This window comes from Orycteropus afer, unplaced genomic scaffold, assembly GCF_000298275.1.
Source record: "Orycteropus afer afer isolate SDZICR_OR568_19922 unplaced genomic scaffold, OryAfe1.0 scaffold00464, whole genome shotgun sequence".
Taxonomy (NCBI): domain Eukaryota; kingdom Metazoa; phylum Chordata; class Mammalia; order Tubulidentata; family Orycteropodidae; genus Orycteropus; species Orycteropus afer.
Genome location: NW_006922051.1, coordinates 1,757,150 through 1,772,069, shown reverse-complemented (window position 1 = coordinate 1,772,069; position 14,920 = coordinate 1,757,150). Strand labels below are relative to the sequence as shown.

At 43.6% G+C, this 14,920-nt stretch overlaps 1 protein-coding gene across 1 annotated transcript in view; it reads right to left on the bottom strand.

The window, feature by feature from the left end:
* Positions 1–12,908, bottom strand: part of TRIM36 (tripartite motif containing 36) — a 76,613-nt gene extending 63,705 nt beyond the window's left edge. The window contains exon 1 of the mRNA XM_007954525.2: positions 12,846–12,908. Within this exon, the coding sequence (XP_007952716.1) occupies positions 12,846–12,908 (63 nt within the window). The remainder of the gene's footprint in view (positions 1–12,845) is intronic.
* Positions 12,909–14,920: the final 2,012 nt, after the last annotated feature.

The following is a 14,920-nucleotide window of genomic DNA, read 5'->3' as shown; positions in this document are numbered from 1 at the left end:
CTGGGAAGAGGTAACTATGGGGAGGAAGTGGGAGGGGAGCTGTTGCATTGTGGTAAACTGTGGTCAATGTCACGAGACAAAGTGTATGTGAACCACTGTATGGAAAGTAAATTTGCTCTGTAAACCTTCACCCAAATCACAATTTAATAAAAAAAAGGAAGGGGAATATTGTTAAGAAGATAACAACTATGAAAACCACAGTTATAAGACTAACACTATCTCCATTTTCTAGTCACTTCTATTCCTCTTGGCTGCCATGCTTTGGAACATCTCCTCAACTTCTTTCCTTCAGACACCCATACATTCCAGTCTCTGGGTTATCAAAGACACCAAAACCCATCCAAATTTCCCAAGTTAAAAATCTATGTTGCTCCTGTTGTCTTTTTAAAAGTCCTTTTTTGCTCCTTCCCGCTCTCATTAGCCTCCATATCCTACTGTTTCTTGTCAGATCTTGTCCTTTTTCATCCTCACAGGTAATTCTCCCGTTCACTCTGAACCTCCTCTCCAGGTGTCTAGATTACAGCAATAGCCTATCAATTAAATATTTATGGAAGACCTATACGCACTGCACTCACAGCTCCACTGTACACAAGGGCAGAATAAGCTATGGTCTAGGGCCACAAACAGGCTGATATGAGAATATAAAAGGGGTGTGTGTGTGTGTGTATTTGTGTGCTGGAGGGCAGGGATTAATCACAGAATATATCTGATAAAGATGGACAGACCAGAATACCACACTTCTTTTCTGTAAATGTTGGGAAGTTTTTGGATTTTAAGCATAAAAACAACATGAAAGATCTGAGTTAAAAAAAAAATAAAAGCAGTGTTCTATTTTTACATTGCATAGGGTATCCCTTGGCTCCTACCCCTCCCCAGCATGGAGTATCCTAGTGTCTCCTTTTTCAATAGTTTCTTTTTAATTAAATCTCGGTCAAAATTGAACACAGAAAGTTACCCCATCCTATCAACCCCCTAAATCTGTAGACCTAGGGTACTCTTGCCTTCACTGTGGTATCTTATCTTGAACTTGTTGATGTTACTTAAAATGGCTCTTCTTTCACAGGAGTGTGAGCTGTCTCACATCTTTCTACATCAGAAACTTCAAAGTGTTAGAGAAGCATGTCATCACTTTTCTCCTACTTCATCTACATCACACAAACTTCATCTACACACACACACAAACAACTGAATCCCTTGTTGAGTATTAAGAGTCAATATGGAAAAAGACCAGGTCAGCTTAGTGACCATATTGTGTATTTTAGTCAGTGCTCTGAGGCACCTGGCTTTCAATCTGCTTGGTCAAAGTTCAAATAGCCAGGGTACAATTTTGTTAGTATGTCCCTAATAAGTAGAAACACAGAGATAGGGCCACATATCCCTAAACCTTGCCTCCTGTTGGGACTCAATAGTCATTAAGCAACTCTGGATGCAAAGTGAAGAGAGTCTCTGGGCTTACAAGAAATAAGGAAGGTAATAATGAAGTAAATCACGAGGTTTTATAAGCCGAGTGGCACATTCACTGTCTATACTATTGTGTATCAGGAAGTATAGGTTAGAGGGGAAATGAATGGCATTGTCTTTCAATTATTAGGAGCTCTGGTGGTGTAGTGCCTAAGGCATTTGACTGCTAACCAGAAGGCTGGAGGTTCAAACCCACCAGCCACTCCTCAGAAGGAATATTGGGCAATCTACTTCCATAGAGATACCACCTCCAAAACCCAAGGAGGGGTCACTATGAGTCTAAATTCTAATTGACTCGATGGCAGTGCGTTTGGTTTTGGTTTTAAGACAAAAGCCAGAAGAAAGGTCTGGAAATTTATTTCCAAAATTCATCCATTGAAAACCCTCTGAAGCACAGTTCTACTTTGACACACATGGGACTGCCATGAGTAACAGCTGACTTGAAGCAACTGGCATTTAGCAGGTCACCCAGACCACACTTTATTTCTCCATTTACAGTTGCTACATATAGCAAATAAAAATATGGTACATTCACTTAAATTTGAATATCAGATACACAATGAATTTTTTTTAGTACAACTATGTCCCAAATACTGCATGGGATAAACTCACACTAAATTTTTATTTTATTTTTTTTGGTTTATCTGACTTTAAAATTTAACTCAATATCCTGTATTTTATCTGGCAATCCTTTCTCTATTTGTTATTGACCACAGTTAGTATATAAGATGTCTCAAGGCTCAAACCTGTTGTTATAGCTTTCATTTATTAAGATCCTATTATGTACCAGTATATTTGTGCCCATTCCAAAGAAAGGTGATCCAACAGAATGGAGAAACACACAATATCTCTGGTGGTGTAGTGCCTAAGGCATTTGATTGCTAACCAGAAGGCTGGTGGTTCAAACCCACCAGCTACTCCTCAGAAGGAAGATTGGGCAATCTACTTCCATAGTGATACTGCCTCGGAAACCCAAGGAGGGGTTGCTATGAGTCAGATCTGACTTCACGGCAGTGAGTTTGGTTTTTTTGTTTGGTTATCATTAATATCATGTGTAAGTAAAATTTCGCTGAAGATAATTGTGGTAGTTATATTTGTGTGTCAACTTGGCTGGGCCTGGTTGAGTGGTTAGGCAGCTGGTAGTAGTTATTCCCCATGAGACTGGCAATCAACTCCATGGTGGGATCTACCACAAGTAGCTGCCTTTGGGATGTGGTCTGCTTCCCATATATAAGAAGCAGCTTTGGGAATGGTCTCCAGTTTATGGCATGCTTGGACCCTGCATGTAGCCATATTGTTATTCAGCAGCCTGCCATGCTCTGCTGACCTTGGGACTTATAATGGACTTGAGTTAATGGCCTGCCGTGTGGTTTGATGACATCAGGACTGTGCCTTTTTACTTGTCAATCTTGGGTTTCTCAGCCTCAGCAGCTGGCAGCTGTCTGAGTGAAGAAAAGCCTCCAGCTTCAGTGGGCCGGGAGCAGAGGGCAGAGCTGAAGCCCAAGGCTCAGGGGCTTTCACCCAGCCCCTAGAGCCTGGCACTTTGAACTTGGACTTAAAGCTTCCAAATTGTAAGAATAAACTCCTGTTTTTAAGGCCATCCCATTTGTAGTATATTCTTGTCAGAGCAGCACTAGGTAACCAGAACAATAATTCAAAAACATTAGTAGCAGTATATTGACAGAGAAGTGCCAGAAATTCAAGCTGGATTCTGAAGAGGATGTGAAACGAGAGATATCACTGCTGACGTCAGATGGATCTTGGCTGAAAGCTAAGAATACCAGAAAGATATCTACTTGTGTTTTATTAACTATGCAAAGGCATTTGACACTGTGGATCATAACAAACTATGGATAACATTGGGAAGAATGGTAATTCCAGAACACTTAATTGTGCTCGTGAGGAACCTGAACATAGAGGAAGAGGCAGCTGTTCAAACAGAACAAGGAGATACAGAACTGTTTAAAATCAGGAGGGCATGAGTCAGGGTTGTATCGTTTCGCCATACTTATTCAATCTGTATGCTGAGCAAATAATCCAAGAAGCGGGACTTTAAGAAGAAGAATGTAGAATCAGTATTGAAGGAAGACTCATTAGAACCTGCAGTATGCAAATGATACAACCTTGCTTGCTGAAAATTAACATGACTTGAAGCATTTACTGATAAAGATCAAAGATTACAGTCTTCAGTATGGATTACACCTCAATATAAAGAAAACAAAAATCCTCACAACTGGACCAATAAGCAACATCACCATAAATGGAGAAAAGACTGAAGTTGTCAAAGATTTCATTTTACTTGGATTCATAATCAACACGCATGGAAACAGCAGTCAAGAAATCAGACGTCACATGGAAACAATTAGTCCAAGGGACTGGTACACTTCAGCCTAGAGAACTATGAGATCAGAAGAACTAGATGGTGCCTGGCTACCACTGTCAACCACTCAGAGGGGGATCTAAGAAGATCCTGGATATAGTGGGAGAACAATATGGAACAAAACTCAAAATCATGGGAAAAAAAAAAAAAGGGACCAGGTTTGCTGGTCTGATAGAACTTGGTGGAACCACTTTGACTACGGCCCCTCGCTGCCCTTCAGGTCTGGAATTGAACCAACTCCTGTGGCTTCCAGCCAAACAAAAGACAGGCAAATGAACTGAACATTTACATTAGGTAGATACACTCCTTGGAGAAATCAATCATGAGAGAATAGAAAGGCTATGTCTGCACAGGGAGACAGCTGTGGGGGGGGGGGCAGGGGTGCAGGGGAAGGAAGGCCACAGGAAGAGGTGGCTATGGGGAAGAAGTGGGAGGGGAGCTGCTGCACTGTGGGAGATTGCAGTCAATGTCACGAGACAAAGTGTGTGTGAACTGCTATATGGAAGACGAATTTGCTCTGTGAACTTTCACCCAAATCACAATGAAATTTAAAAAAAGAAATCAGACATCATACTGCACTGGGCAAATCTGCAAGGAACCTCTTTAAAGTGTTAAAGACCAAAAATGTCACTTTAAAGACCAAGGTGCATGTAACACAAGCCAAGGTTTTTCAATAGCCTCATATGCATGTGAAAGCTGGATAATGAGTAAGAAAGATGGAAGAAGAATTAATGCCTTTGAATTGTGGCGTTAGCGAAGAATACTGAAAATACCGTGGGCTACCAGAAAAACAAATCTGTACTGGAAGAAGTGCAGCCAGAATGTTCCTTCGAAGTGAGAACGACCAAACTTTGTCTCACCTACTTTGGTCATGTTGTCAGAAGGGACTATTTCCTGGAGAAGGAGTTCTTACTTGCTAAAGCACAGGGTCAGTGAAAAAGGCAAAGACCCTCAACAAGATAGATCGACACATTGGCTGCAAGGATGGGCTGAAACATAGCAAGGATGGTGAGGATGGTGTGGTAGCAGGCAGTTATTTCATTCTGTTGTATAGAGAGGGTTACTGTGGGTCAGAATCAACTTGATGTCACCTAACATTATGTACCAATAACAGTATTAGGAATTTTGTGTAAGATACTCATTTAATCCTTGCAATAGCCTTGAGACATAGGTATAATTTCCTTCAGAGGAGACCTGGAACAACCAAAACTCTACCTCCCCCAGAGATTTAGTCACATGCTCAGAGTCACATGGCTAGTTACCAAAGAGCCAGGCTCACCCCAGCCTCCCTTGTTACACTGCCCACCAAACCAAAAACCAAACCCGTTACCAGAGAATTGATTCCGACTCATGACAACCGAGAGAAGGCAGTTCTCCCACAGCCCAAACAGCTGTAATTACTCCCTATTCCTCCCCCTCTGCTACCCTCACTAGGCTTTGGAACAAAGTATTGCACCTCTGCCTCTGAAGCTTAATGGTTTTTCTAAACAAACAACAGGGCCAAACAAATATAATTTCAGGCTAACAATTCCAGGCTGGTGCCCTCATGTCTGATTACCTCCTTCTTCAGGTGATCAGAAAGGAAAATTTGCATTGTACTCTGTGCAGTGAAATAGAATCAGGTTGGAGAAGGTCCTGCAGTCCTTTCATGGTGCAAAGAGAAAAGGTACCCTTGGAGGTTTTCCATCCTGCCTGCCTGGACAGCTTTTTTTTTTAATTGGCTTTGTGTGTGTGTGTGTGCGCTTTTGGTGCAAATTCACAGAGCAGAATTTGTTTTACATTCAATAGTTCGTGTACATTTGGTTTCACTCCCCAATTACCATCCCGACAGCTTTTGAGAGAAGGGGTACTGCTAGTGGTAAAACTTTTCCTGTCATACACTGTTGTCTCTGAGTATTAAAACAACTTTCACTACTGCCAACATTGTATATGTGTCTGGTGTGCATTGATCAGGATAAATGGATACAGCACCCATGGAGTGGTTGGGACTACTGGGTAGAATTCTCATCCCAGTACTCTGGTGGGTACTTGGGGTCTGGAGACAGCCTTTAAGGCCACCTGTGCGTGCAAAGTAGCAGCCACCTGTGTTACAGAGAACTACTCTACAGGGCTTTCTTGGCTATAGTCTTTATGGAAGCTGATCAACAGGCCCTTCTTCCATAGTGCCTGATCCGGTTACCTAGTGCCGCTCTGTCAAGAGTATACCACAAATAGGATGGCCTTAAGAAACAGGAGTTTATTCTTACAGTTTGGAGGCTTTAAGTCCAAGTTCAAAGTCCCAGGCTCTAGGGGCTGGGTGAAAGCCCCTCAACCTTGGGCTCCAGCTCTGCCTCTTGCTCCCAACCCACTGGAGCTAGAGGCATTTCTTCACTCAGACAGCTGCTGGCTGCTGAGGCTGAGAAGCCCCAAGATTGACAAGTAAATAGGCACAGTCCCAGTGTTACCAAACCACACGGCAGGCCATTATCTTAAGTCTATTGTAAGTCCCAAGGCTGGCACAGCATAGCAGGCTGCTGAGCAACCGCACAGCTACATGCAGGGTCCAAGCGTGCCATAGGCTAAAGACCATTCTCAAAGCTGCTGCTTATATACGGGAAGCAGACCACATACCCAAAGGCAGCTACTCAGCTGCTTGTGGTAGATCCCACCATGGAGTTGATTGCCAGTCTCATCATGGGGAATAACTACCACCAGCTGCCCAGCCACTCAACCAGGCCCAGCCACTCAACACACAAACATAACTACCACAATTAATAGGTTTCAACTGCCAACCTTGAGGTTAACAGTTAAGATACTGCCCACAGGTAAGCATTAAAAAAAACAAAAAAAAAACTAACTGCCATCAAATCAGATCCGATTCATAGGGACCCCTCCTAGGGTTTCTGAGGTGGTATCACTGCGGTAGATTGCCCAATCTTCCTTCCAAGGAGTGGCTGATGGGTTTGAACCATAGCCTTCTGGTTAGCAGTCAAATGCCTTAGGCATTACACCACCAGAGCTCCCACAAGTAAGCATAAAACATCTAATTTATAATCTCATTTTAAGAATCTGATTTAAACATTCTTTTACAAAGTAGGTTGAGCTTTTTTTCCCCCAAAATGTAAGAAAATCAGAGGAAAAGTATAGTGATATTTATGAAATGAGCAATTTTCAAATGATTTTGCTAAATCTAAATCTTCTGTTTGTCCTTCTCCCATCCTCCAGAAACACACATTTCACCTGATCCTAAAATATAAAAAATATATATATTATCAAGAAAACTTTGCAGTGGCCACAACTTAGCATTACCAGCTCAATTTAGATTTCAGTTGTGTGAGCAACTGTCTATTCAGCCTTCTGAAACAGATCATTTGGTGGTATTTTTGTTTTGGTCCCAGGAGATGCTTAAGACTTTACACTGGTCTAGATTTGAGGATTTTCTAAATCTAATTCTTTCAGGGTGTAAGTGCCCTCTTGTTTTAATAAAAATTCTATTTATAAAAGTTCTTGAACTTTTTTGTGCCTTAAGCATATTCAAAATGAAAATAATAATTCACGAAATAATGGTACTGCCTGATTCACTATCAAAATTAAATGTATGCTTTCCAAAGCCTTTTCCCCTATTTAGTTCAAATGATGGTAGTCTGTGGAGCTGTCTAAACAGTAGTACTTTTTCTGTCTATATACCCTAAAGTAATGTTTATTTCACAGTGTCAAACATTCAGGAAAGTATAGAGAAAAATTTATCAATCAGATATTTAACTATCTTTTTAGTCAAATCATAAATTTCACAGCTCTTCCATATGTTTTATTTCAGATCAATTTGAAGTTTCCTATGTAAATATGCCTAGTCTATTATTTGCCTTCTCCTCCCAAATACTGATCACTAGCCTGTATTTCATGTATATTACGTGCATATTTTATTATACTGTATCCATATTCATAAAACTTTATTATATAAATCTTTGTTCTATTTGTATGTTATCAAAATTTGTTTTAAGATTTTTCCTAGCTCATATGTAAAGCTGTATTTCATTCATTTTTTAAAAAATTTACTTTTATTTTTTTATGACAATGTAGGTGAAAGTTCACAGAGCAAATGAGTTTTCCATTCAACAACTTATACACATTTTGTTTTATGACATTGAACACAATCCCTTCAATGTAACAGCACTCTCTCCAAGTCCCCCCAAGTTCCCCTGCCCCTTCCTGTTGTCTGAGCTTAGTTTTTGGGCAAATGCTTCCCTTTTGTTCTCACATGGTTGACTGTACTCAGGAGTACATTGCTCCCTAGTGTTATGATTCACTTTATTAGGCCTATCTGTTGTTTGGCTAAAAGTTGGTCCCTGGCGTTGGGTTCAGTTCCAGGCTTGAAGGGTATCTAAGGGCCACAGTCTGAGGGCTTCCAGCAGACTCTATCAGATCAGTAAGTCTGGTCTTTTCGTGATTTTGAATTTTGTTCCACATTTTGTTTTTCTCCCTCTCTGTCCAGGACCTTCCACTGTGATCCTGATCAGAGAGGTCAGTAGTGGTAGCCAGGCATCATCTAGTTCTTCTAGTCTCAGGGTAATGGAGGTTGTGTGAACAATAACTATTGAGAGAAGGGAAATGGGAAGTACTTTCTAGCTATTCTGTTGTTCTTAGCTGCTGTTGTGGATTGAATTGTGTCCTGAAGAATTATGTGTCAACCTGGCTAGGCCACGATACTGAAAAAAAAAACAAAAAAACTCACTGCCATTGTGTCAGATCCGACTCATAGCGACCCCTCCTTGGGTTTCCGAGGCAATATCACTACAGAAGTATATTGCCCAACCTTCCTTCCGAGGAGTGGCTGGTGGGTTTGAACCACCAGCCCTCTGGTTAGGCACTATGACACCAGAGCTCCTTTGATACTCAGTATTATGTATTATCCTCCACTTTGTGATCTGATATAGTTATCCTTTGTGTTATAAATCCTAACTTCTATAATGTAAAAAAGGGAGGATTAGCGGCAGTTATGTTAATAAGGCAGGATGCCATCTACAAGATTAGGTTGTATCTTGAGTCAATCTCTTTTGAGATATAAAAGAGATTAAACAGAGAAGTAGTCATCAGCAGGACCTCAGTACCACCAAGAAGAGCCAAGAGTGGAGTGCATTCTTTGGACCTAAGTTTTCTGCGCTAAGAACCTGCTAGATTCAGGGGAAGACTGGTGCCAAAACACATCAAGCAATGCTGGGCCCACAGACGTTAAAAAGAGACAAGGACCTTCCACCAGACCAACAGAGAGAAAAAGCCTTCCCCTAGAGCTGGCACCCTGAATTCAAAAGTCTGGCCTCCTAAACTATGAGAATAAATTTTTGTTTATTAAGCCACCCACTTGTGTGGTATTTCTGATATTGTTGTTGTTGTTGTTATGTGCCATCAAGTCGGACCCGACTCATAGCGACCCCTCCTTGGGTTTCTGATGCAGTATCACTACTGAAGTAGATTGCCCAACCTTCCTTCCAAGGAGTGGCTGGTGGGTTTGAACCCTCAGCCTTCTGGTTAGCAGTCAAATGCCTTGGGCACTGTACCACCAGAGCTGCTCTCTGTTACAGCAGCACTAGAGAACTAAGACAGTTGCTTTTGAGTCCATTGTAACTCACGGCAACCCCACGTTTATGGAGAACTGCTCCATAGGGTTTTCAAGGAAATAGATCACCAGGCCTATCTTTCGAGACACTTCTAGGCAAGTTTGGCTATTTACATAAATATAAATATGCTACATACTCAAAGTTCTATGTTCCTTTTCATCAAATCTTCATTATATTATTCCAGAAGAGTGTGTGAAGGTGTGAAGGGAAGAAGTGTATAAAGATGACAAAAAATTAAGGGAGCAAATCTTTCAAGATATCAAAACAGCCTCTGGCAGTTTGGAAAATACTGCCTTGATTAAGCCTAGAAATTGAAACTGATCAGAGTTTTAGAAAGTTCTTTTTTCAGTCCAAAGAGATATGTTGCAAAAGAAACCTTTTAGAAATGGTAACATTTCACTGATAGTGAAAGTAAGACAAAACATTTATGTTGTCTTCCAAGTCTCTTGAGAATTAACCTAAGTACTAGTATACTTTTGGGTATTGTTTGATGAGCAGAAAGAGCACAATGGTAGAGATCACTGTATACTTTAAATATTAAAGTAATCATCACAACAGAGTAAAACAAGCTGATCAAGTTTGTCACGTGGGTTTTAGATTACCCTAATATAAGAGGCTCATCTCTCACATTCAGAGAACACACAATAACTCAATTTCATTTGAAACAGACACATAACAAATGGCTTCCACTTTTACTCCGTAAAACCTTCTGTAATTTTTGAGTATTTTGCAGCAGGCATGTTTTCATGAATTCATTTTGTAAAATGTTAAAGCTATGTATTTTAAGTTAGCTCATTTACAGAGTTTGAGAAGTCCAGTATGAAAATGGTACATCTGTGGGAAAGTGAAAATGTTATGATGATGGTCAACTCATTGGTCTAAAGTTGGAGAGAAGGAAAGGGGCAGAAAGACTACGGGCCCTGCTCTCTTTTAACTTGGAGTTAATTAGACCCCTTTCCCATTATTCATTACATTACAAACCTAAACTACTAAGTGGAACCCAATACCTCAGAGGAAAATAAAGCAAGTTAAATTCAAGAGTCTAGTATCCCATGGTTAATACTTAACAGAAGTATTCAGTGTTCAAATTCTGTATCTTCACACACAAAATGGGGGTTTTGGATGGAATTGTGAGTGGGGCAAGAGGAAAGTGGGTGGGGAGGAAGCTTGAGTTGAAACAATGAGGATACTTTCTGAGAGGATGGGGCAGTGAAGGCAAGGGGAGCAACAGTTCTAAGTTCTTATGAGAGCCTGCTTTCCAACCTTAGAAGTCTCAAAGGGACCTAAGGCCTCTTTAACTTTTGAAATCAGCTGACAATGCTCCTGTGCGCTTGCAAGCCCAGTGCTGTAGTAAAGTGAACAGGGTCTGCCTAGTCAGAGTAAGAAGCACAGAAATACCATGGATGAAGCAAGAAGAGTGCTTTGTTTTAGTTGTTCATCACAGTGAGCATGTTATGGTAAACAGTGCCATTCTGAAAGTTTTGGGGGGTTTTATACACAACTTACAAAGAATTTTAAGGGTTCAATAATGGTGTTGTCCTACCTCCCCATTTATGGGAAGTGCACCTGCCTGCTTCATAATCACCTGGAGTACTATTAACATGCAATCATGAGTCCCAACCCAGAACTATTCACACAGAATTTCGGGTTGTGTCTGAAATTGAAGTAAAGTACCATGTAACTCATCCATCAGACCGTTCCTGAAGCTGTCATGGTCTATTTATTTTGCAATCAACACAAAGAATTCCTCCCCCCCCCCCAGTCCCTCAGAGTTCCCAAACAGAAATTTATCAACTGTTAAACATCGCTCTTAGACCTGGGCAATTGCGGTCCTGCTGTGGGTACCAACGCTTCCTTTTGGGATTTTCTTGGGATATCAAGGACCCCGAATTTCCCATTCCAAACTGCTCCGAGTTTGCTTCCAGGTCTTTGCATGCCTCTCCGCAGGGTCCATCCTTTGAGGGCGGAGCTGGCTGCGGCGTGCACCCTAGCTATGCCCTGGGGTGGCCAAGGGGCGACTGTTTGGACAGATGTGGAACAAGGTTTCCTCAGGCATACGCGGGAGATCCGTCAGGGTGCAAGATACAGCAAGAGATAGGAAAGGAAGAAGCACCGAGGTCTCCGTTTGTACGCTGCTTGGGGAGGGAGGTGGGTGGGGTGCTGCAAATGGCTGGGGCAGCCCGAGGCACAGGCCTCACCTTCAAAATGTTGACAAATAATGTTATTGTGGATGAGTGTATTCAGTGTTTGATAATAAAGACAGAATTCAAGGGGCAAGCTTTAGGCTGAAAGTGCATTAAACGGGCTCTCTGACCCCAAGAAACACAGGATCTTCTGGCCTGAAGCTAAAACCACTGCATACTTTCCATCTGCAGTCAGGGTAAGGGGACGTAGGCAAGTTTCAGGTTGCTCAGACCAGAACTGCGTAAGCACGGGCTGCAGAATCACCCTTTTTCCTTTCGATAGCCACTTGCAGGAAACCCTGTTCTCCTCGTGCCATCACCTCTTCTCGAACTTTGAGGTGCAGAATGCAGAAGCCATTTCCCGCTTTCCCGCTGCCTGATAGTCCTAAGGGACGCAGCCAGCTCGCCCAGGCTGTCGTGCGCTCTGTGCAGCCTCTGCCTTTCCCAACACCTCCCGCCTGCGAACCCCTTTGGGAAACCCAGCTCTGCTCACAGTTTCTCAGATGCAGCGCTGAACCCAGCCTCCCCACCCGCAAGGCTCTCTGCCTGGCCGAGGGCGTGGTCGCTGGGAGCCTCGACGGCGCCAGCTGGGTTTCGGAAAAGACTCTGAGACAGGTGCCGGGCTGCGATCCGGCTCTTCCAGCATCCACCACTCCCCTCCGAAAGAAGGCGCTAGAAATGTTCTCGGCCTAGAGCACAGGCTACGAATCTAAAAAGACGGATGAAACAGGGCGAAAGGAGATTGGACCCCTATTTATCCGCCACACGGTTGGATTCCGTGCTGAATCGGATCCGCCCACTGGGCCTGTTCTCCTGATGGTGGCATCTTCCCTCCGCGCCCCGCGCCGGGACAGAAATCACCCATTCGAAGTCACCACGCGAAGCTGCTCTGGCCGCGTCGGGAGTGCTGCTCGGCCAACGCCCGGGACAGCTCCCCTTCTTCGCATGCTGGGTGCCTGCCTGCCGATATCCTCGCCGCCGCCCAGATGGCCCCAACACGCCTGAAACAGTCCCTCTAGGCTCATTTCAGAGATGCCGCGCAATAAATAAGGGGCGAATAATTTGCATTCTGCAGCTGCTGCGAAGCCGGGACTCTGAGAGCACGGACTCAGGATTCCAGCCCCTGCCTTCTCTCTGGCTGTGGGAATGGACCCCATGCGCACAGCTACAGGCCAGGTAGTGCCCCCTGGGGGCCCAGGTCACAGCAACGCGCGCCCCAGAACTTACCTTGCCTTTGGCTAGCAATTCCATGATGTAGCCAAATTCACTTATCTCGCCCGACTCAGACATGGTTATGACCCTACACAAACTCTGGAAGACCGAGGCCGGTGCATCGAATTTGTTTTTTCTCTTTTTCTGTTTTCAGTCTGAGTTTGCCAAGCGCTCCGCCGGTACGCTGTTAACCAGGAAAAGTGAAGAAGCGGAGGAAAAAAGCAAAAGAGGGGTTGGGTGGAATGAAGGCCATAGGAGGCGACCCTTATAGCCGCGTCTGCCGTAAATGACCCTGGGTGCGGCGGTCTGGGAAGCGCGATCCAACCGAACAAACGAGGGCGGCGGCGGCGGTGAAATCTTCTCCAGGCGGAGCTCTGAGCGCGGAGGCCCCGCCTCCTCGGGGGTCGCGGCCGGCGCCTCCCGCCCTGGTGCGACCGCAGAAGAGACAAACAAACGCACACAAAGCCAGTCTGCACCTCGCGCTTAGCGGTCCCAGCCAGGACACTCAGGCTGGCTGGTTAGAGCAGCCCTTTATCGGATGCAGGGTAAAGTGGCCGTCCCGGACTCAGCGTGAGCAGGAAAAAGCCCGTCACACTGTCTGGAGGTGCGAGGGCAGAGAGAAATGAATGCAGAGGAGGCACAACAAAGGATCTGGCTGCCAGCGCCGGGAAAATAAATAAATAAATAAATGAAGGCCCAGGAAATGGCAACGCCGCATCTCAAGTCAGCCTTCCTGAAATCCAATAGGTAACAGATCAAGCCCAGAGCTTCGGAGATGAGAACAAATACAAGGATTGAATTTTAAACACTCTTAAGTGTGTAAGGCCGATTGTATCTCCATATCCCCTTGATACTCAACCTTCCCTTAATTTTTTTTTTTTTTTTAAAAGAGGCATCCGTGCCAGCAAGGTCCCTAGGCAGCACTCTCAACCCTTAGTTACCACTAACTCACTTTTCTAATTACTCGTTTCATTGAGTTAAAAATTCTGTGCATGTTTCTCACATTTTATACTTCTTTTCTTTTTTAAAAATAGCAGCTCCCCTAGGAGGCTGCAGCTGAAATGGCCTCTCAGGCTTCCCACTTCATTCATACCTGACAATCTTTGCTTCTCTTGAAAAGAAAACTTGGCTGAAAAAAGTAAGTCCTAGTCTATTACTCTGCTGTAGGCAGTCTCATCTTTCTTGAAAGAGAAGAAAGCAATAAGGGGTTGAATTGTTTCTCAAAAAAAAAAAAAAAGTCTACCGGTGATAATTAGATTAGACAAAATATAAGATTTGCTGTGAGACTGAAACCGCTTTCTGGAAGTTGTCAGAATTTGCACTAGGCTCAGCATCAGTTGGCCGGGCTGTGTGTGGAGGTGACCTATTTTGTAGGCCCATAGGAGTTTTACAGGCTTGATGATACATTAGGGTTTTTGTTTGCCTCTTCTTTCAGCTCTTTTCTAAGTTTACTCTCTACCCCAGGAATCCTAAATCCATATACAATTTATTTTCTTCTTACTGCACATCCCTCCTTAAAGCTTTGTTGTTGTTGTTGTTGTTGTTATGTGCCGTCGAGTCGGACCCAACTCATAGCGACCCCTCCTTGGGTTTCCGAGGCAGTATCACTACGGAAGTAGGATTGCCCAACCTTCCTTCCAAGGAGTGGGTGGTGGATTTGAACCGCCAGCCTTCTGGTTAGCAGTCAAGTGCCTTAGCCACTATGCTACCAGAGCTTCCCCTTAAAGCTTTAGTACTATAAAATTCACTTCCATTTAGTTGATTCCAACTCATAGTGGCCCCCATTGGGTTTCCAAGGTCTGCTGTAGGGAAGTAGGCCACCCCATCTTTCTTCCATGAATCACCTGGTGGGCTCAAACCACCACCTTTTGGTCAGCAGCCAAATAATTGAACCTCTAAACCACCAGACTCCTCGGAAGGAAGGTTGGGCAATCTACTTCCTTAGTGATACTGCCTCGGAAACCCAAGGAGGGGTCGCCATGAGTCCAGGCCGACTCAACGGCACACAACAACAACAACAAACCACCAGAGCTCCTTAAAACTTCATTCCTGTTCCTTAACCATTCTGCTGAACTTCAGTGTTACTCTCC